Below are 23692 nucleotides of genomic sequence, written 5' to 3'. Positions count from 1 at the left end.
TGGCACCAAATCCACTTTATCCAAAGTAAACAACTTCTCTCTCAACATCGACAGCTCCTTAGTGTCCCCCTCCCCCCAGGTCAAGAGTCTGGGTGTCATCCTGGATAGCATGCTTACCTTCCACTCACATATCAACACCATCACCCGCACTGCTTATTTCCACCTCCGCAATATTACCAGACTCCGCCCTTCCCTCACCCCCCGCACTACTGCTATTCTCGTCCACAGTCTTGTCACATCCCGCCTTGACTACTGCAATGCTCTCCTCTTCGGCCTTCCCCAAAAGTCCCTCCATAAAATTCAGCTGGTTCAAAACGCCTCTGCTCGCATCATCACAAAAACATCTTCCCAGCAGCACATCACCCCCGTTCTCCAACAGCTACACTGGCTTCCTGTTCAGCATCGCATCAGCTACAAACTCATCTTATATACATATATGGCCATTCACAACCTGGCTCCTCCTTACCTGTCCGACCTTCTCCAGGTGCACGTCCCCACTCGCTCCCTCAGATCCTCGTCCTCCCTCCGACTGTCAGTGCCCCCTGCCCATCTGAGCACCATGGGAGCCAGAGCCTTCAGTCGCGCTGCTCCCAAGCTTTGGAACAATCTACCTCCGGACCTCCAAAACTGCACACCTCTCTCCACTTTTAAGTCCCGTCTAAAAACACACCTGTTCAGGACTGCCTACAACACATAGCTTCTCCATTTCTTATGTTTTTATGATTTTATGTCTTGTTTTTATTTATTATTTCGTTTACAACTTTTTAAATTGTATTTTTTTTCTTTCATTGTTTGTACAGTGTCCTTGGGTGGCCTGAAAGGCGCTTTTAAATAAAATGCATTATTATTATTATTATTATTATATTATTATTAACAGTGCAACTACATTTGTTTTCACCTTAAAGTGTCTCAACAGTGCAACTACATTTGTTTTCACCATAAAGTGTCTCAACAGTGCACATACAATTTTTTTAATGCGCTTCCATATACAGAATTCCAGAGACGTAACATTATAAATGAAACCCTGCCCTATATATTGTGAACTTAAAAAGCTTTCTGCTTGCTTTAGCTTCGCATACACTAAAATTGAAAATATGTATATTAGCATAGCCTTATTTAATCTCCAAGCAAGATGCGCTCATGTAAAGAGCCACATCTAGATCGCGGGCCATATGTTCCCAACACCTGTTGTGAAGAATAAAAACAAACAAAAACAAAGTCGATCAGAAATTCTCAATATTTGCTCAGGACTGTTTGAAGCAAAAACCCTGAAAGGCAGGGACCTCAAACTCCCAGGCTAGGGGGACAATTGCGGTCCCCGGGATCATAGTTTGAAGTCTCTGCCTTAATATGAAAGTTAAAGGGATAATGTGTATATTATTTACCCACAAGACGTTGCTGTACATGAATAACATAGTAACAACATGATAATTGTTATTTTAGAAAATTATATCAAACTGGATGCCCTTTGTGCTAATTAGAAATAAAATGTTGCTCTCTGCATCACAACAACACATAACAGTGACATCTAGTGGACAAATATAAAACAATGTCCATTTAAGGACTGAGGAATGTTTTTATCAGCGCTTTTTTTGTGGAAAACTTGGCCGAAACTCACTCGGACCGATGCTTCAGCGTCCCCCAACCTAACGGAGTTTGAGACCCTCCTCTAAGGTGACCCAAACTCCACTTCAAATGTTTGCCGAGATCAGACAGGAGTGCGGCGTCGCAGTAGGAGACTTTAAGACAGCCATGTCCAATGTCCAGCCAACGGGCTAATTACAGAGAAGTATTTTTATTGTCCCGCAGCCTCTGTGATAAAAATAATAACATGTGACCTGCCGGTAATGTTGACTGCAGTATTAAGTACATTTGTACAAAAAAAAAAAAAATCACCATTTTACCAGATGATGGCAGTAGGCACCTTGCCCTTGGCTTTCTGTAAAAATTTAAACCCACCCCATTTCCGACACAAAAAAGGGAAAAATTACTTTGAGGGCTGCTGCTTCCAGAACAAGTGGAAAATGAAACATTTATTTTTACCAAAATCCAAAACAACCGTGTTTGCTCAATTTGCCAAGAGATTGTGGCTGTTTTTAAAGAATACACAGTATAGTTCGGATCATAAGCCGTGAAATTTTTCCAATGCTTTTAACCCTGCGACTTAAGCTAAGATATAGCTAATTTATGCATTTTTCTTACGGCTATCAGGGGTGCCCAAGGAGTAAAGATAAGAGTGAGACACATGCAATATATGTGTCGGGGAAGAGCCAAGTTTGATGTAACTTTGTGTTTTGTGCATCAATAAAATTAGCATGAACAGAACCTCATCATGTAAAAGAGGAGGGCTAACTATCATATTGAGAATAATTATAAATAGGAGTTGTTTATTTGTAAACGGAAATAACGAACAGATTACAAGAAGTAACTTCCAACAAAGCAGAAATGTTTAAGTCGGATTCCTATTTATCTGTCTGCATTATCGTGTGTTATGAATTAAAATGTTGCAGGGTTGGATTATATGGATTGTGCTTGATGTAATGAAGCCGTTTGCAGACATTTAAAGATGAAGACGGCCAGGAAATGTAATGGTGAATTTCGTTGGCTTCATACTTTTCGACTATCTTGCTTCAGACTGATTGTGATGTTTCTGTGATGAGTATTTATTGAAATGGTCATATCTTGAATTCAAAGCGTTTAATCTTTCAAATAAGAGGTGGCATGACGTATTTCAGTGACATGGCACGGACCCGTATTTGTTTATCAAAACTCCAGCGGCCTACCGGCGGGCTGTCAGGAACATTGAGGGGTTACGGTACTGTATATTATTAAAACTCTTTCTGAGTAAAGTCTTTCTATGTAAATATCACATGTTTTAATGTGGGCACATGCGGCTTATAATCAGGCGCGACCTATGTATGCACAAAATGTTTTTTCCTTTAAAAATGTACCGAGTGCAACTTATAATCTTTAGTGTCTATAGTCCGAATTTAACAGTAATATCAAGAGGCAGTGGCAGACGAATTATGTCAACAACAAAGCAAACTAGAAAAGAACACTGTGAAAAGGTATAGAAACAGGAAGCCTTTTTAACAGCACAGGAGCACTCTTTCAAGAGACCCTGCGAGTCGAATGAAAATGCTACGAAGGCAAGCTACAAGGTGGCGACGCTGTTCGCCAAGCGCTGCAAACCTTTCACAGAGGGTGAATTTATTAAAGACTGTTTGAAGAATGCCAGGCTGAATAGTCGGCCTTCACACATTTTCAGCTTACCAAATCGGGCCCACTTTCTGAAAAGTTAAGACACCCCTATTCAAGATAATCAGTGTTTTCCTATTCAAAGTTTTACTAAGGACACAAGGAAGGCCCTGCAGGTGACATTTATATGTCATCTGAAGTATTTACACCGATGCTTTCCAGCTAACTTTGTGACGGTCCAATCTCGTTTTTTTTTAACCCCTCAACCCAAATGGACAAGCGTTATGACCGTGGTGAAGTAATGCTGAAGCCAGTCCGTGTCCGTGTCCGAGTCGCCATACGTGTAGTCGTCTTTGACGATACGGTCGCAGCCGATCCCGCCATTACCAAAAAGGCCGAAGAGAGGCACTCCGGGGAAGACCTTATGGAAGGCGTCGGCTTCCACGTTGCTCTGGTTACCGTAGTGCGTCTTGCCTCGGCCCACGCACGCGAACATAAAACCTAAGGTGTTCTTCTCAGGGATCTTGGCAGATTTCAGCCAGCGGATGGTGGCTTCGACCCCTTCGGGGGATCTGATGTCCTGAGTTAAGAGCACTGAGGCGCTCTGCACTTTGGGGCCGCTCAGGGCCAGGCCTGACACACCACATGCACCACACCTGCAACTGCAAAGGGCAGGAATTTGATCAAAAAAGGGGGAAGAAATCAAAAGTTGAAACACAGTGAACATTGCCAAGGCATGAAAATGATTTGGTTAATCTTCGTGGCATGTAGGTACATAATGTGAAAATTTCCATGCTTTTTGCATTTTCAATCAAAGAGAAAACATTAATAAGTAGCCACTTGGGAACTCCAATTTCCCTCAGGTTGTGAGAAGATCTAGATCATGGGTCTCCAATGTGGTGCCCGCGGACACCAGTCTGCCCCCTTTGGACAGATGAGGTGCCACGAAACTGTTTTGAAAATAGCTCACCAGTGCTACGTGACTTTCCAGTTTGATGCTTTTCTTGTGGTTGACTGTGGCTATTTAAATAATAATAATAATAATAATAATTTCCTTGTATTGTCATTCTGTGTAACAATGTACACAGAACGAAATGTCGATTGCACCTGACCCGTTGTAGCGAGCCGATGCAGCCGCAGCCAACAGAGGGCGCCGCCGACCACTTTTTAAGTCTTAGGAATGACTCGGCCGGGGCGCGAACCACCGACCTCCCAGTCTCAAAGCGGGCGCCTTACCATCTAGGCTAAAGGTGGTGTACGTAACTTCAAAAATATTCTACTTACCGACACCATCTTCTGGCTGAAATCATCATTACAGCTACTTTTGTTGCAAGTGCAAGTTAAAAAATTCTTAGATGCGCTCTATTAAATTCTTCCTTTTTCATCTTTTCTTGTCCTTTTCTTACTTTCACCATTTATATCCTACAATTAAAGAAAACAGTGATACCCCCGCCTCCTTTTCTTCAGCGTAATGTTCTTAATGGCTGGAACAAAACTAAGATAAAAGCAGATAGGCAAGGTGAAAAAAATATATAAAGGCTCTTTGAACTCTGTTGGGCATTGTCAACACATTCTTAATAGAAAACACATTTAATATTTAAAGGACACCTCAAACTATGGGCACCATCATTATTTCTTTAACAATTAAACTGGTAATAACATAGTAAAAACATAGTAATGCAGAGTTATTTCGAAAATGCATATCCAAATGGTGCCCTCTACTCTAATTAGTAAGAAAAGGTAGCTCTCAGATTGAAATGAATGCCAGGTACGTTCTACTCAGGATAGTGAACAGGGTTCGTGCACCATTTTTATGGCCAAAATCAAGAACTTTTCAAGCACTTTCAAGGCCAACTTTTCAAACTTTCCTGTACCTTCATGGGAAGAAATCCAGCACTAATCAGAATTTTTCTTTGTTTACTTTGAGGAAAAAATATATTCGCCATTTTGCTGCTAGCATACTTAGTGCTATTTTGAGCGGTTTCTATCTATGATCTACGATCTTTTTGTGTCAATGGGCTGCTATAAACTGACATGAATTCTGCCTTTCTGCTGCAACAATGCACGGGCAGCTTTAATACGTCACTTATTCACGAACACGGATAGGTGTTGGATAATAATTGAGTTTAATATGGCAAGCATTTTCTTGCACTTCACCCAAAAATCAAGCAATATTCAAATTCAAGCATTTTCAAGGATTTCAAGCAGACGGACAAACCCTGTGTAAAAATGTCCTTTGCCAGCACATGAGAAAAACATATCCAAACACATGCTTTTTTTTCTTTGTAACCTACCAGTCTGATAAGAGAAACAAATTTTCTACGAGTCCCCCTGCGATCAGAGCTTTGCTTTTGGCCAGAGTCTTCAGGATTTTGCCCAGGAAAGGCTCATATTCCGATTCATACGTGTCATAGCCAAAGAGGAGCACGACTCTCAAGTCTGGGTTGTCGGTAAGTCCTATGGGCACAAGACCGTTGGAAAAATTCAATACACTTGAAGACTTTACAATAGTCAGCTGAACTTTTAGGTAAAAAAAAACTTTAAAGAACAGTGTGTGTATATATATATATATATATATATATATATATATATATGTATACATACACACACACACCGAATTTTTCGGGACTTTTAGTGGCAATTATTTTTCATAGTTTGGCCGGGGGTGCAACTTCTACTCAGTAAGACTTATCTGTAAAATTATAGACTCATTGTTACCCGGTTTATGATTTCCACACTAAACCGCAAGGGGGCCGCGTGAGGTGTCGACAAAAGAGAAAATGCTTAAATAATAAACAAAAAATACACTATATACATGTATTTAGCAAGAAATGTGAAGAAAACATTCATATAAAATAATAAAAAGGATTTATATTCTTATACAAAAAATGACTCAAACAAATAGTCATACACATTTGAAAACACACTCAAGAAATGTAGATGTATAATTAAAAGACAACACAAACCAAAAGCTGACCTTTTTGGCGTTCCTTGATGCAAAATCATCAATAATATTGTCATAAGTAATCTGCTCCGCTGTTTCGTGATTAATGCTGATTACCACAAGGCCAGTCACCTCATAATCCATTTTGCATCACATATTCTATCCATTTCACACAATTCAGAAAAATGCACAGAAGTTGGCCTGTATTTTTAAAGTAATGAGTAATGTGCTTTATTTTGGTGATACTTATATATTGTTTTTTCTCCTTAATTATGCATTTTTTGGCCGGTGCGACTTATACTCCAGAGCGACCTTTAGTCTGGAAAATACGGTACTTGTTGTGATATAGTAACAAAAGTAACATTAAAATGGCAACTTACTATTTTAGTGCCAGTTCCCACTCACCTACTGATTTCAGAACCTTTGGGGAAAAGGCCTTGTGGCATAAGTGAAAAGGCCTGATATGGACGCTCTCCATACTTGGAAACATGATGGCAAAGCCAGCTTCTCCTTTCTGATGCTCTTCGGGAATCCTGGTGCAGGAACCACCTGGGGTCACTGCGGAAATACAACATAAGTTTTAAAAATGAGTTTTTTTAAAAGGCAGTTTGCTGATGTATGATTATAGCACGGTTTCCTAACATTGGCTCAACATTTTGTTGAAGTGCGCTTAAGGCACACGTCAAAAAAGTGAATAAATAAATTTCAACACCAGCGCATTCAACATTGGGTCAGAATTCTTTTTGGCAATGTCAAAAAATAAATAAACAATGTCACAACATGTGCATCAAACACTATGCTTCAATTTAACAATTCAAATTTAGTTAGTTATCTGGTAACACCTGGACGTGAAATTTGTAATAGTGCACGTGTGAAACAAAGGAACAGTCCGGGTAGCCTTAACGACAAGTCCCCAGGAGGCCACAGAGCGGTAAGAGGCTCCCGGAGCCAGGATCCAGGACGCCTAACACCTCATAATTAACTTATTTTGGAGCCAGCAAGGAGGCAAGAGGTCCAGCTTACAAGAGGCCAAAAGAGTTCTCTGAAACCAGTGAGCCAGGTTTCAGGCAAACAAGCAGCAGAGGACCAAGTCTTAGCCCGCAAGCAACCAAAAAAAGTCACAGCTTACCAACCAGAGAACCTTGCTTAACCAGTGTCCAAGCCTGATCGAGACAGCGGCCAAACCAGTGGGACTCAGTCGGCGATCTCAAAGAAAGCCTTCAGCCACCAGCAGCCAACCACGGCTAAAACACACTACATCCGGTGATCCTCTTCCCAACCGGGTCTCCAGCCTTGGGGATTGCTCACCATTGATGACAAAAATTGTTGTTACAATATATCCCATGTTGTAACAATGACAATAAAGGCATATTTTATTCTATTCTAAAAAGATAAAATTAAAAGAAGTCTATTAAAAAAGGCATCTACAGTTTTCTTTTTTTTTATTATCTAAATTGTCACGCAATTTGTTATTGTACAAAATCATGCATGGACTTGCCCCCTCATATCTTTCAGATTTAAGTTCCCCCTATGTCCCTGCTCGGATCTTTTGCTTGGAAAATGCTGGTCTACTAGTGATTCCAATAGCGAAGAAGAAATTCACAGGTTCGAGAGCGTTCTCCATTCGGCCCCCGATGCAGCGGAATGCTCTTCCTGCTGAGATTCGATCCTCAACCTCAGTTGAACAATTAAAACTAGCCTTAAAATACACTTATATTTTATAGCTTATGAATGACCTATATTTCATGTTGATGATGTCTGTGTACTGTTTGATGATGCCCTTCCATGGCAGCCTGGTCATCCTGGAAGGGGGGGATTACATCACATGACATGACTTGACTATTAACAAGTTATTAAGGTTAGTCATTTTATAAATCTGTCAAAAATTTTAAAATGGTTGCTTACAAAAAAATCGTTTTGAGGCATAATGTGAATTTCCCTTCAAGGATGAATAAAGTATCTATCAAGTCAAGTCAAGTCATTTTTATTTGTATAGCCCTAAATCACGAAGAGTCTCAAAGGGCTTCACAGATTGTTACACTATATTACACAAACTATTTTCAACCGACAAGAGGAGTAGGTTATTCGTATGCAATGGAGTAGAAGTGAGTTTTAAGTTTAGATTTAAACATTTCCACTGAGGTTGCAGATCGAATCTCAGGGGGAAGAGCATTCCACAGCACCGGTGCCCGGATGGAGAACGCTCTCGAACCAGCAGAAGACTTCTTTGCTCTCGGGATCATCAGAAGACCAGCACTCTCAGATCGTAGGCTTCGGACCGGGACATAGTGGCAGATCAGATCTGAAAGATAAGAGGGAGCAAGTCCATGTATGATTTTGTACAATACTAAGAGAACTTTGAAGTCACATCTTTGGCTAACTGGGAGCCAATGCAGGTTAGCCAAAATCGGTGTTATGTGATCGTACTTTTTTGTCCTAGTTAAGAGCCTCGCTGCGGCATTTTGTACTAGCTGAAGAGACTATCTATCTATCTATCTAATAGTGTTCTTTTTCATCTTAAAAAGTACATCTGAGACATTTTTTTCACTTGACAGTAACTATTTTTCTTTCTTTAAGTTGATTTCCCGTCTAAATGTATTATTTTTTTGTCCTTTTAAGATCAATGAAAATTAACAATTTCAGAAGAAAAAAAAAGTTTCCTAAATTTGTTTTAAGGGATATGATCTGTTTTTCTTTTTTACATTCCCCTTTATCACAGGTTGAATTCTTTTTAACTTACAGAATTCTGAACTGTTACTTTTTGTCTCCACTTCCTGGTTCGGTCCAGTATATAAGGAGCATACTCCCCACTACAGTTTACAGTCAAGGTGTCACACTAACAAAACCAGTTTTGGCTGTAAGTCGCCAAATATATGAAAGCTCATTAACCAATTTAGGTTCGCGGTTGAGACACCTAATGAGAAAACACAGAGAAAAACTGTAGACAGCCAGAAACGCCAGCCAAGCACACACACATTATATATATATATATATATATATATATATATATATACACACATATATACATCCATCCATTATCTGCACCGCTTATCCTCAGTAGGGTCGCGGGGGTGCTGGAACCCATCTCAGCTGTCTTTGGGCTGGGCAGGGGACACCCTGAACTGGTTGCCAGCCAGTCGCAAGGCACACAGGGACAGACAATCCGCTCGCTCATTCCCACCTAGGGACAATTTGGACCGGCCAATTAACCTGGCATGCATGTTTTTGGAATGTGGGAGGGAACCGGAGTGCTCGGAGGGAACCCACGCTGAGAAGGCTTCAACGAAAATAAACAATTTCAGTAAAGACAGGGAGAACATGTAAACTCCACACAGAAGGTTCGATCTCATGACCTCAGAACTGTGTCGTACACGCGCTAACCACTGCGCCGCCGTGCTGCCTATATATATATATATATATATATATATATATATACTGGACTGTCTCAGAAAATTAGAATATTGTGATAAAGTTCTTTATTTTCTGTAATGCAATTAAAAAAACAAAAATGTCATACATTCTGGATTCATTACACATCAACTGAACTATTTTAAGCCTTTTATTATTTTAATATTGCTGAATTTGGCTTACAGCTTAAGAAAACGCAAAAATCCTATCTCAAAATATTAGAATATCATGAAAAAGTATACAAGTAGGCTATTCAACTAATCACCTGAATCATCTAATTAACTCGAAACACCTTGCGAGGGTTTCCTGAGCCTTAAAAACACTCAGCTTGGTTCAGTAAACTAAATCACAAGTATGGGGAAGACTGCTGTCCAGAGGACCATCATTGATACCCTCCATCAGGAGGGTAAGACACAAAAGGAAAATTCTCAAAGAGCAGGCTGTTCACAGAGTGCAGTTTCAAAGCATATCCACAAAAAGTCTGTTGGAAGGGAAAAATGTGGCCGGAAACGCTGCACAACCAAGAGAGATGACCGCAGCCTTAACAAAATTGTGACGAAGAGCCGCTTCCAGAATTTGGGGGAGCTTCAAAGACAGTGGGCTGAAGCTGGAGTCAAGGTATCAAAAGCCACAGTTCACAGACGTGTCTGGGAAATGGGCTACAATAGCCGTATTCCCATGGTCAAGCCACTTCTGAACTCAAGACAACGGAAGAAGCGTCTGACTTGGGCTATGGAGAAGAAGCACTGGACAGTTGCAGAGTGGTCCAAAGTCCTCTTTTCAGACGAAAGCAAGTTTTGAATTTCATTTGGAAGTCAAGGCGCCAGAGTCCGGAGAAAGGCTGGAGAGTAGCAAAATCCAAGTTGCTTGAAATCCAGTGTGAAGTTCCCACATTCAGCAATGGTTTGGGGAGCCATGTCAGCTGCTGGTGTTGGTCCACTGTGTTTCATCAAGTCCCGAGTAAATGCAACTGTGTACCAAGAGATTTTAGAGCACTACATGCTTCCATCTGCTGAAAAGCTCTATGGAGATGAGGATTTCATTTTCCAGCATGATCTGGCACCTGCCCAGAGTGCCAAAACCACCAGTAACTGGTGCACTGACCATGGCATCACTGTCCTTGATTGGCCTGCTAATTCCCCTGACCTGAACCCCATCGAGAATTTGTGGGGTATAGTTAAGAAGAAGATGAAAGACACCAGACCTACAAATGCAAATGAGCTGAAGGCCGCTATCGAAGCATCCTGGGCATCAATAACACCTCAGCAATGCCACAGGCTGATTGCCTCCATGCCACGCCGGATTGATGCAGTAATACGTGCAAAAGGATTCCCAACCAAGTACTGAGTGCATCAATGGACATTTTCAAATGTTTGATTTAGTTTTGCTGTTAAAAAATTATTTTTTTACTTGGTCTGAGGAAGTATTCTAATATTTTGAGATAGGATTTTTGAGTTTTTTTTCAGCTGTAAGCCAAAATCAGCAATATTCAAATCATAAAAGGCTTGAAATAGTTCAGTTGATGTGTAATGAATCCAGAATGTATGACATTTTTGTTTTTTTAATTGCATTACAGAAAATAAAGAACTTTATCACAATATTCTAATTTTCTGAGACAGTCCAGTATTTATATATATTATGGGTTTTTTTTTCTTGTAAAATGATGCATACTTTGAAATTTCAAATCTATTTCCAGAATTCATTTCAGGAGATCTAATTTTGTTTTGTTTTTGACACCCCTTTGTATCTTTGTATTATTTTAACTTTAACTCTTAATTATTTGACTACATTTTAGTATTTTTGAGAAAAAGATAACACTTACAATAAAAAAATGTATTCACAACTGGAACAGATGTTTACGTTGCTATTCAAAAATGCAGCACACAAATGTGGTGCACGCTATATTATGAAAAAGATTTCCCAAGCAGCTCCACACTGTGGATCAATTATCAAAAGCCTGCATGATAAACTTGTACTTGGGGCTATAAGGAAACTTATTACATGTCATGGTGGCCTTCATGCATTGCTATACATAATGCGATCACAGATTTCCGCCAATTGAATTAGAGCCGTGGCGACCCCGCGCTGACCCCACCCCCAGCAGCAATATCACCAATAATTGAGTGCTATGGCAAACAGCCGGGGCCGCCATTAGGCCTGATCGACGACGGCGGGCTGACGAGCCATCCGTGCAAAGGAGAGCCCGCTTGATAGAGAGTAACTTCTCGAAAGACCGCAGGGTTTTGATTAAGTGGAGGAATGGCAAAGCGCGGGAACAAATGCAACGAAGCCATTTCAAGACTTTTTAAGACCTTTTCAAGACCACATAAAATGAAATTCAAGACAAATCTCGCACCTATTCTGGCAAACAAATGAGGGAGGGGGGACTGTGGTGTGACGGACCCCGGTGCCCAACGCCGAAGATTTTTTGTGGAGTCCTATCTGGTACGTAAAAATGCAGGAAATCAAACGGAAATGAAAAATAGAGGAAGAAAGCGGGCGACAGGAACTAAGGCCAGTGCCGATTAATTTTAAATCCAAAGTATGAACACATTTTGGTTTTTATACAGTTCCCGGGAAGATGGAGCGGGACATTACAAAAATCATGTGGTTTTGATAAATACTTTGAATTTAAAGGATTTTAATTTTAATTTGATGGCCACGACGTGTGCTGTTTTCTTCTTTTAGAGGCTTTACTTGACTTTCCCATCTGATACTGTTAACTATAAATGGGATCATAAAAGGACCACATGTGTGTTATGCTGACATTTCAGTTCATTACATTTTGTGGCAGTAAACCTGTTGCACAGCGTACACCCTTTCTGTATCAATATTGACTCGGCTTTGCTTGTTTGACTATCAGCTCTGCTAGTTACAATATATCGCATATTTGCAAAAGTTCTATTTTACCTCTGAGCCATATGTACTAGTGAAGCGAGTCATAGGTTCCCAAGCACTGATGTAACTATTGAAGCCAGACATTTTTTCCAAAAGAGTGAGGCATCTCCAAATGATTATAATCTGCTGAGAGTCGCTCGTGGGCAATAGAATCTGTTAGAAGTAAGTTCGGACCCAAGAAATCCAGCCTGATCTGACCCAGCCTGCGTGTATTCAACCTTAACCCGGCAAATTAACTTGGTTTGAGGGACCGAGCCCCAAAAACTTGATTTTGCGTATTTTATTTGTGAGGACAAAGGAGATTAAGAAGGAGCAAGAAAGTGTGACTTTGGCTGATTAGCACGTTGGCACTGTTAAACAAAGAAAAGGAACCACAGAAAACATGACGAGTGTGTGGCATGTAAACACAGCCCCTGGGTAATGTTACAACGGTGTGACTAGGGCTGACGCTTATATTACATATTCATCTAATCGCAAAAATATTTCCCATTTGCGATTACCATCTCTTTTTCTCCCCACCTCCATTTGGGACCACCCTTGACTGAAATGTCAAAGGAATGACGTCAACACGCAGCTACGCACACACGGAAGTAAACAACACTGGCTGTGTGTAGTCATCATAGCTGGACATTTTTTAGTTTCAAAACAACGCACCACTTCAGTATGTTGGAGACATTTCGGGTTTGCACCGAGCAACAGCGATTAGCCCCAAGGAAGCAGTCAGCAAACTTTGTCTCAAGAAGGTGCCAGTAAAAGACACAAACACAACTAAATTCAAGCAGCATTTAGAGTCCAGGCACACAGTTTATTACGCCGAGATAGTTGGAAAAGAAAGAATGGCAAACAATCCAGGGGTTGCAGCTTGTCAATTGGATATACGTGAAGTTAACACACGAGTTACGACATACAAAGAAGAGGCTCTAAAATGGGCATGCTAACAGATAATACTCAGTATTTTGCTGCAAAAATGCTAATGTCATGTTAACACAGCTAAAGCTGTGCAATTGTTGTTTTTTTACAGTTTGTAAGTAAGTTACAGATCTGCTTTTGCTGCGTACTAGTCTATGTTTTCAAAGCCTAAGAACTTGAAGCAAAGAAAAGAGACATTCGTCTGCTGCTGTTAGCTGCAATCACTTTAAATGTGTTGAAATCTTAAAACCTTAAGTGAAGCAAAAGGACATTTATCTATTATGCTGCTGTATTCACTTTAAATGTGTGTGTTGGAATTAGTTTTTTTTCTCATATGTGAACTTCATTTTTGCACTTTGTTCAAAAACTTTATTAACTTAAGACCCGTTACCTCACCTGTATGTTGTTTCTCAAAGGGTTTTAACCCAACAGGCTGAAGTACTGCACTGTTGCAGTTGTTTAATAAAAGGAACAAAATGTTAAGTTAATAATGATTTTTTCGAATATTTCTTAAATTGAACCATTAGATTGTTCTTCTTTATTAAGGTTTACATGTTTCTGTAGTGCTGCGCTTAACACATTTGCCTAACATACGAAAGGTCCCTGGTTAGAGACCGGTTGGAAACATACTTGGACTGAAGAGGGTTTGGAGCCACCCAGCAAGACACAAAATAATTACTTCAACCGTAATTGTTTGTGTGACGATTAATTGTCTCAGAATTTCCTAATCGTAACAGCCCTAGGTGTAATGTGACAGCTGTAAATTGTGTGGTTGCTGACAAGTGTGGTGATAAGAATGGATAAGTAAATAAACGGCCTTGAGCATCGAGCAGGTTTCCAAGTGCCTGATTGCACATAACATTGGTGACAAGAATGAAGCTTCCACTCTCGCCTGTTCCTAGCTCTGCCCGGCGAGCCACCAGTACTGTGGCCCCATTGGTTAGGATATTTTGAAACTTTTATTGAAGCCATCAGGTTATTTGAAGCTAGCGACACTTGAAAGCGGACAATGCTATTCTATAGCCTGTGCAGTGTAACCAGCCCAGTGTCCTTAAGGTAGGGCGCCCCAGCCCTTGGCAAAGTCATACCCAAAACATTTTTATCCATTGCCTCCCTGCTTGGGGCTCGGCATTAGGGGAGTTTGGTCACCTATTGACTCGCAACGACAGGTGTCGTGACACGTCAGCTGGGTAATGGCAGACCCAACCCATCTAGAGACCTGCGGAGTAGGGGCCAACACATCTTTCAATGCCTCCAACCAGCCAGGAAATTTTCGGATTGTATAGCATATCTCTACAGACAGTTTGCTGCTCCAAAGAGCGTCATTGTGCAGCGGATAATCTTCCAGCAGCATCGACAACGACCCGGTAAGTAGGGCCACCGTTATGTCGCCGACCTCTGCAGGCTGGGAGATTTGAGGACAAGATTATTAGAGACCAGCTAGCTGAGCACACAACGGAACTTAAACTGCAGGACAAGCTGTTTTTATCGCCAGACGAAAAATAAAAAAAACAGAGAGAGAATCCAACTTAGCCAGAGTTAATGATTGACATTTGAGGCTCGACCCGAATTGTGGGTCGTGTTCGGGCCGGGCCTATGAACTTACTTCTAATATCCGTTACGCAAAATGTCCGCTCATTATTATCATGTGGAACAAATTTTCCCTAGTAACAAAAAATCTATTAAGTGGCTTTAATTTGAGTTTAGGTCCCATCATTAACTGTTTAAGGGGGAACCAAAAAATGACTGCCAAGTCCAGTCTTCTATCAAAAATCACTATACCTACAGTCTGACCTTTTTATAATATCAAAGTTATATAAAGATAACAGAATACAGGGATGTGATTTGACCAAAGTGAAATTATCTGAAAATTAGCGGGGGGGGGTGATTGCTAGCTGGGGGGGGGGGGGGGAAACCAGGTAGGACCAGGGCAGTGCCCTGGTGGGGGGAAAAGTGGGGCGAAGCCCCCCCCCCGGAGCTCATGGGTTTTTTTAAGTACTTTCAATGCACTCAGATGACAAAGAAATAGACAAGACAACAGCATAAATTTTCAATGTATATTGAACTATCCCATATAAAATTACAGTTTAAGTCAACTCAAAATCAGTCACATTAAAAAACATTTCCCCAACGCCACTATCTTAATTGTAAAGAAGATGGTTCCAGTGGCAAGGGAGACCCTAGACGACCGGCATCTTTCTACAACTGCAGGCGGCTAACGGGATCCAGGTCTGTAGGAAACCGCCTCAAAGCGTGCCGCCACCAGCTTTTGGGATCACTCTTAGTCTGGACTCTACCCTTCGACCTGTTCGGCTTGGGTAACCCTACCAGGAGTACGAGACTCCCGCCGACATAGCTCTGGGGGTCATGGAGACGCGCAAAGTGCCCCACCACGATAAGGTGGTGATCCGTCGGGACACAGCTAAATCCATTCACATGACCCAAACACTACTTCCTCCTAGACTTCATTGCTTTGGAATGGGTCTTTCTAGCCTGCTTCTGTGCAGCTTTGATGGTTCTTCTTGAGGCAGCCTTGCTCATTTGGGTGTCCTGTTTCACAGCAAGTTCTGTTCGTTTTGCAGACAACATAGCTGCTTCTGCATCCTTCTCCTCCCTGTACCTTTTGGAGGATGTCCTCAGATTTAGGCACAGTATGGACTGCACAGGATCCATCAGAATGTCTTTCCTTCCAAAATGGCTGACAGAGGTGGTATTTCTTGCTCTTAGGGCATATTTTACAGTCTGGATAGAACTGTATGTGGCTATGTCCATTCTGCATGCTTTGGGGTTCAGGACATCACCCATGACACTAAAAGCCCCCTCTACTTGCGGCCCATGGAAGCAACTCATGAGAGCCTTCACCATCTTGGCCAGGGTTGGGTATCTTCCAACAGCAAAGACTTGGGCCCACCAACGATCCAGTGCAATTGCCTTCCCCTCTGAGTCCAAAGGTGTTGGCAACTCACTGTCCAACTGGTATTCTCTCACCTCGAGATCATAGTTCCCCAGCTCTGACTCATCAAGGACATTGGTGACCAACGACGACAGCTTCTTCAGTTGGTTTAAAGTTGAGCTGTGTCCTCTGGCAAGTGGGTCAATGGCAGAGGCTGCTCTCAGAAGCTTGCTGTTCATGGGCAACTTTTTCTGAAGGTACAGACCACATGCCAGATATGCTGCCTTGGCTTTGGCTTTGAACTTGAACACAACTGACGACTTGTTAGAAGAATCCATCAGTTTGCTGGTGACACCACCATAGAAAATATCATTTTCTCGGAGTTGGTTGGCTTTGTTGTTCAGTTCAATTTCTGTCAGTTTACAGCCTTGAAGGGACTCTGGCTTTAGGAAACAGGACAAGAACTTCTTGAAGAAGGACACTTGCTTGTCGTTCAGCTTGTGGATCATTGGCGTTTTCGTCTCAAAGGTGATCACATAGTTCTTCAGCAAGGGCAGAACTGCTGTGTACAGGTTGAGGGTGAGAAGCGTATCCAATCTTGTGAAGAATATCTTCTCATAGATCCTCTGCTTCCTCTTCCTTCCTTCCTCAGTCATGTTCTTTTGGCCTAAAGCTGATTGTATGTCTTTGAGTTTGGCTTTGACTTCTCTTGAAAGATCCTTCTTGTGGTAGATGGCCATGATGGTGGGAAGATAGAGTTCTTTATCTCCTCTGCCAAGAAATGCATAGTAGAAGATGGTAAAGACATCCATGAGGCGTAAGGTGGACATTGAAACATTATAGTTTGAAAGCCATCGATGGCTGACAAATCTCTCTGGCATGGTGAAGGTGATGCCTGTCAGAAAGCAAATTTCTTGAAGAGCTTCCTTCAGATCGGTTGACCACTTGAAATCGTTGAAGAGATCATTATGGAGTCCTTCAATCTTGTACTCAAATGGCTTGCAAAAATGCTTAGAGGCGTTGTGGATGTGGTGGCAGGTATCCCCATCTATGTCAAGGAGATGTGGTGCTGGTCCCTCTCGCAAACGCGTCTCAACTCCAGATTTGGAACCCCGCATCACTGCACATGAGTCCATCAACACAGACACCAAATTGCTCCAGGGAATATTGTTCTTGGTCATGAGGGCTGAGAGTTCATCAAAGAGAGATTTGCCGTCAACTTTAACAACACTCAAAGATGCTAAATGTTCCACCACAACAGACTTTGTCGACGGGGAGAAATAGCTGACGAGAACACACAGGACACGGTGTAGATTGTTGCTGGTGGACTCATCAATGTTCATTGAAAAGTGGGAGGATCTTAAGTTTGTTAAAGTCTCATCAAGCATAGTATGGGCAAGGCCATACTTTGTTTTGTAGGATGCACTGGTTCTATCCATGGACAGTCCATTCAGAGCTTTTGGATCCCTTGCCAGTTCCTTTGACAGTGTGATGAGCTTTGGGGCCATGGTGAACGGAAGAGAATTTTCGGCCAGCACTCCCAACAGCATTGCCTGAAGAATAAAAGAAATTTAACAATAATCAGTAAACAATTAAATAATTTAAATAATTATTTGAATTATAATCCAAAATGTCATGCGACCAAAGTAAATAAAAAAGGATTTAGTCTAAACTTTCATGCACATTCACATGTCAGAGTATTTATTATGGTGACAAAAAAATGTTGAAAATTAGCTACAAACCATTGGAAATAATATTTACCATGCAATAAATCATTTAATCAATCATTCTTAATACATAATGGATAACAAAAACATAAAATACCTCATGCAGCAAGCTCTGATAAAAACACAATCATGCATTCGACTAAGATCATCTCTGTAACTGCATACATCAAGACACTCAACATCTTGAAACCTAAAAAGTGCAAACATGCAGCATTCATTTGAGTTTGTGTCAATGATTAACCATGTTATTAATATTAAGTAAATTATGTACCATAATAATATCGTGGCCATTAAGAAAATCAATGGTAGAATATCATACAAGTACTTAATTTAAAAAATATAAATACTGACAATAGTTTTGATTACTATTAGGCTTAATAATATTTTTAAATTTCCTAAATCATATTTTAAATGTAATAATTTATTTCTTTAATAGCAGCGTATCCAAGTATTTGATAAATGAAAGTACAATAAGTATAGGCCCTACAGTAAAGTGTTGGTGTAATGTACACATGAAAATCTATTATTGTAATTGTTAAATATTTATGGCCATTTTTATTACGTTATAATATTTTCGAAAAAAATGGGAAAACTGTCAAATAAATTTGAAAAGTTTACCACCTACCTCAAAATTCACGACTCTATCAGCAACTGGTACAGGTTGTTGGGGTGGATCACGTCTCTTTATTACCGCTTCCGATTGTGATGTCAATAAGGGATGGAGGCCGTAAAGTTTTGGAGTTTTCGTTTGGGCACCGAAACTTCCAGCGATGGAATAATTTGTCGTTCTTGACTGGAGTTCTTTCACGTGTTTTTTGCTCTTTGCGTGACTTTCAAGAGCTTTGAAACCTCTCCCACCATAGTCGATGGTATCATGACACCAAATGCAAAGTGCTTTCCCGGCACGATCGATCTTCCGAATAAAGTCATTGAACAAATTCGTCACAGTCTTCTTTCCAACATTCGTAGATAATTCCTTCTCCAACCAGTCCCATCGAAACTTGTTTTTTACAATCTTATCAATTTCTTTAGCTCGCGGAGCATCTTTGCGTTCGATCACGGACATCTTTCTTTAAACACCCGGCAAAAACGTGTGAGAAATGAACAATGGCACACTCCTATAACAAGCGCGTTTATTGGTCAACACGAGACTTCAACCAATCGCAAGTACGTTTCATTTCAGTTACGGAAACACTCAAATGGCATGCTGTCGAGACGAAATCGTTTTTTTTTACCAATTAAAACACCGGAAATTTTAAAATTTTATTTTTGGAGATAAAAAAAGCGGAATTCCGCGAATTAGCGGAAAAATCACATCCCTGAGAATAGAACAAATAAAACGAGTTGACTACCAGGTGTCAAGTGACCACAAGATGTATAGAAATTTCTGCCTGGAAAGAAATGAGCATTGCCTGCTGTATGCTGAACTTTGTTCGTTAGGAGACAATCGTCATCTCGAAAACATAAAAATTTAACTTACATACAATTCCTGGTGCAGTTATGCCCAAGACTTCACAATTCTTCGGGAACACCTCAATGAATTCCTCAACTGGATTGCGACGACTCCTCTTAGCTTTAGAAAAAGTTATAAAAACATCAGAGTGATTAAGCATGCAAAAAAATACTGTTATAGGATTGTATACAAACCTTTTTTCTGTATGTAGCTAGGACCTGGAAACACAAAGGACTCGCAGTCCATCATCATGAGGACTGTTTTGGGCAGGAGGAACACTTTCTGTGAATACAAGTCAAGTGCTAGTGTTCAATAAACTCATCAGTGCGTGTGTATATTATTGCTTTATCATTGCTTAATATCAAAGGTTCGTACACCTTTGATGTCCAAATTCAAGCACTTTTCAAGTACTTTCAAGGCCAATTTTTCCAGTACCCTTATAGGAAGAAATCCAGCACTGATCAAAAAAGCGCTTTTTTGTTGGCTTTGATAACTAAATAAAGTCTCCATCTTGCTCCTAGCACAATCTTTGTGCTAGCTCGTGCTGTTCCCTTCTATGATCTTTTTGTGTCAATAGGCTGCTATAAACTGACATGAATTCTGTCATTCGGCTTCAACAATGCATGCGCAGCTTCAATACGGCACACTTGTTCACAAACACGAAAAGGGCTCTAAGGTAATACTAGAGTTCAAAACAGAAGACGAAAGAAATAACCTACTGCATGTACAAAAAACGGAGCCAAATTTTGACTCGTTTTAATAAAAGTAATTGCCCCGAAGCAGAGTACATTCGATCTTTCAATCTTAGAGACTGATGTTGTTTTTCTTTTTCTTTTACTTTTATTAATTTATATTTTTTTGCGTGTTTTTCAGAAAATCTGTGTCTAAATTGGTCAAAACACAATTGTGAATAGTTACTTTTTTGCATTTTACGATATAGAGAGTTAATATTTTAATTTATATTTTATTGTTTTGCATTTTCAAGGATTTTGTGTAGTTGCTCGACTTATAATCTGTTCAGTGTGTAAAAAACTCCAATTGTTTTGGATTTTACATTTTTTTTGTAGATCTGTGAGTTATTTCATTAATATTACATGTGTTTTGCAGGGACCACCTGCAAAACATATGAAATTATTAATTACTAAATAGTTTGGTGCATCATTTTTTACAATTACTGATAATATCCCCCCCACCCTGACCTTAAGACACAACATTAAAATTTAAGGATTTCAAGCACCCGTACAAACCCTAAATATCACTGTATTCAATTCCAACCGCTTGTAAGTAAGGATTATAGTTTGGGACTTTGTATCATCTTTCCTAGACAATCGTAATGTGCTGCGTCCACATATTGTATTATGACAATGCAGCAAAAATAAGTTTACCTCCACTTCCTCAGCTACAATGTTGTGAAGGGCATGATTATTTGTGGTGGAGGGCCCACAGACCGACACCCATGCGAGTTGCTGCTGAGTTCTCAGTACTCGTCGGGCACAGTTGCTCCATAACCTGCAAACGCTTTGCAAATCACAAAAACAAAAATGTTAGCATTATTTTGAAGGAGAGCTTTTTAGTTCACAAAAATCACGGCTGTCCCAGGCAGTGTACAGTGGAATCTGCACTTAAGTCGCCGCCATGTTCGTCCGGTATGCAGCCGCCACGCTGTGCTCTAGGGAACTGGCCCTCACCCGCACCAGACATAACAATGTCATCTCGTGGTCAAATATTATACATTGGAGCTATAAACGTATTTATGACATGTTTACCCTGGAATGCTGTGTCTAATCACATTGATACCAATGACAACAAACACTACCAGGGGTCGGGAACCTCTGGCTTACGATCGAACCCAAGACATTGTTGATATGGAAAAGGTTGACAAAATTTCAACTGCAGTCAAGGAGTCACGCCAAGAAACTCTGTTTTCGCTGTAAATCACTAAATAAACCTTTAATTGGAAGCTCATTAAATAATACATGTTTACTGTCGAGACACAATATAATGAAAAGCCACAGAACAAACTTTTTACACAAAAGCTCTAGTAAGGCACCTAAAAATCTGATTGGGTGAGTGGTAGGAATGGGCGGAGCTATTCACAGGGCGCACGCACTTTTCCTCTTCGCCCACCGCAGACAGCACGAAAGGTAATTACCTTTTTATGTTCGTTTAAACTATTTTGTGACATTTTAACGAAATACCTTGCGATTTGTTTTGAAAACATTATTTCGGACAAAAAGGACAGTCAAATTAGCTTCAACACTATTAAGTAACTGTGGGATGCAGAGCTAAAGTAGTATTTTTTATTGATATGGGACACGGGCTTTGGCATTATTATTATTATTCATAGATTGTATAAAAAAATCAATCATCAGAGTGAAATAAAATTGGATGATATAAAAGCTTTTCTCTGGATAGCGGGTTTGTATAATTTTTATATGGTGCGGCTCCCTCTCAATGTTTGCTTGAATGGTTCTTTGGGTCAAAAGGTTCCCAACCCCTGCACAATACTAGTCTAGTCGCTTCGTTCACGTTTCTTGCACAAGAGTTTGAATTAAGTTTTACGTCACAAATGAGCCATTGCTCTCCATGACAACACCTTCTTTTAAGTCTTTGTAATCGTTTGATTGTTACAGAACATCGGCCACGTACGTAAACACTAAGGACCGACTGAATTATCACACCAACCAAAGCAAAATAGGACTAGCTCTATCAGACAATCTGCATTGTTTACGCTTTCGTGGTAAGTTCAGGTGGGTCGTATAAAGAGGGATTCCAGCGGAGAACGAATTAGCACCAAATACCCAACCTTAGAGTACTTACCATGTTAAAAATTAACAAAACCAAACGTGCCATTTCTAATCATATTTTGCTTTATGGTTGATGGCCTACAAAAAAACGTTTTGCTACCTTGCGATTTGTAGCAGGGACTTGGTGGGCACGAAAGTAAGGATTCTTTCCACAACCTCCACGACGTTGCTCAACACGTACGTTGCTTTGTTGTCCGGTGAATAACATTCAAAAACAAGATTATCGTCCATTTTTTCCAGAGTTAAATTGTGGATATACTCTGCTAAACTCAGCACTACTGCGTAATTCGACGGCTGACCCGGAAAGGTTTCGGTGGGGGTGGGTGGTCCATAAGAGAGAACACCGCCTCTATTGGCCAGGAGGAGTTGCAACCTAGCACGTGACTTTACATTGATAGGCGACGTCGTTAAAAAAAGAAAACATTTTAACGCAATCGAAAGATTAATTCAAGATGAAAATCAGCCAGGCTACGGGTTGGTAACCCAAATTGCACAAAAAAATATTGGATAGAAAAACAAAGCACGGTTGGAGTAACAAAAAAAAAAAACCTATAGGCGGGCTATGGGATTCAAAAATTTGAAGCTGCAGTCATGATTTAAAGCCAGGTGACGGAGGCAGAGTAACACGATTTGCATGCGAGTATATGCTGTTTTCTAGACGTAACCGAATAATCTCTTCTTTTTCATTTTATGAGAAGTTTGTTCTAGCCCAAGCAGGCCTGATAAAAGCAGATAGGTGCTATGGAAATAAAGCCAAGTGTTTTTTTTTTAAACTCATTTGGGTATTGTTAACGCTTAAAGAAGATAGTAACTTTAAACTTTTGAATACATCTCAAACGATGCACCCCACCATTATATAACACACACGCACACAAGAAAGTTTGTATCATGTTTGGTCACCTACAGAAAAGAACATTTTCCAATGTAAAACATTTTTTAAAACTTGCTAAAGGGCCACTAGGGAGCACATGTGGCTTTAAAGCCGCTTGTTACTGACCTGAGTTAGGCAGTAGATGTAACAAGTCTACAGTGGTATAAATGTAATTTACGTATGTTCCAGAGGGGCCAAGTGTCTAATTTACTTCATTTTTCCATATAACATTCAGTTTAGTTGTTCAGCAGAAATGTAAAGACTCAGACTAATAAAACATCTCGAGTTACTGTATTGGAAGAAACATCCAAATCGTCCAAAAATAGAAATACATTTTTTGTGAAAGACTAGACACTATTACCGGTACACTAAACAAGCAACCAATCACCCGACCTAACAGAATTGGTGCTTAGATAACAATCTTGCGTTTATGATTAGGAGTGAGAAAACATGAGTTAAATAACTTTGCACAAGGATTAAGTTATTATTTAAAGCTGGGGTGCGGCATTTGAAAACTTAAGGCTGCAATCATGACAGCAGGGTCACACAATTTGCTTGCAGTATCTGCAATTTCTTAGATGAAT

The 23692-nt window shown here is 40.3% G+C and overlaps 2 protein-coding genes across 2 annotated transcripts; both read right to left on the bottom strand.

Annotated features, from left to right (window-relative positions):
- Nucleotides 1–955: 955 nt before the first annotated feature.
- On the bottom strand, nucleotides 956–22555 carry LOC148367675 (F-box only protein 22-like). The gene is made up of 7 exons (XM_088334690.1): nucleotides 22338–22555; nucleotides 20816–20948; nucleotides 19625–19712; nucleotides 19458–19550; nucleotides 6548–6700; nucleotides 5493–5655; nucleotides 956–3860 (listed from the first exon to the last, which is right to left on the bottom strand). Exons 1-7 carry the CDS (start codon nucleotides 22466–22468, stop codon nucleotides 3461–3463), a joined length of 1161 nt encoding a protein of 386 aa, XP_088190816.1. The 5' UTR covers nucleotides 22469–22555; the 3' UTR covers nucleotides 956–3460.
- Nucleotides 15272–19264, bottom strand: LOC148367676 (uncharacterized). The gene is made up of 2 exons (XM_088334689.1): nucleotides 18603–19264; nucleotides 15272–17803 (listed from the first exon to the last, which is right to left on the bottom strand). The coding sequence occupies exons 1-2, from the start codon at nucleotides 19041–19043 to the stop codon at nucleotides 15806–15808; spliced, it is 2439 nt and encodes an 812-aa protein (XP_088190815.1). The 5' UTR covers nucleotides 19044–19264; the 3' UTR covers nucleotides 15272–15805.
- Nucleotides 22556–23692: the final 1137 nt, after the last annotated feature.

Source organism: Urocampus carinirostris, chromosome 4, assembly GCF_059441175.1.
Source record: "Urocampus carinirostris isolate Australia breed hairy pipefish chromosome 4, RoL_Ucar_1.0, whole genome shotgun sequence".
In the NCBI taxonomy this organism is placed as follows: Eukaryota; Metazoa; Chordata; class Actinopteri; order Syngnathiformes; family Syngnathidae; genus Urocampus; species Urocampus carinirostris.
Note: the sequence above shows the minus strand (reverse complement) of the source record. Positions and strands in the feature narration are given on the sequence as shown.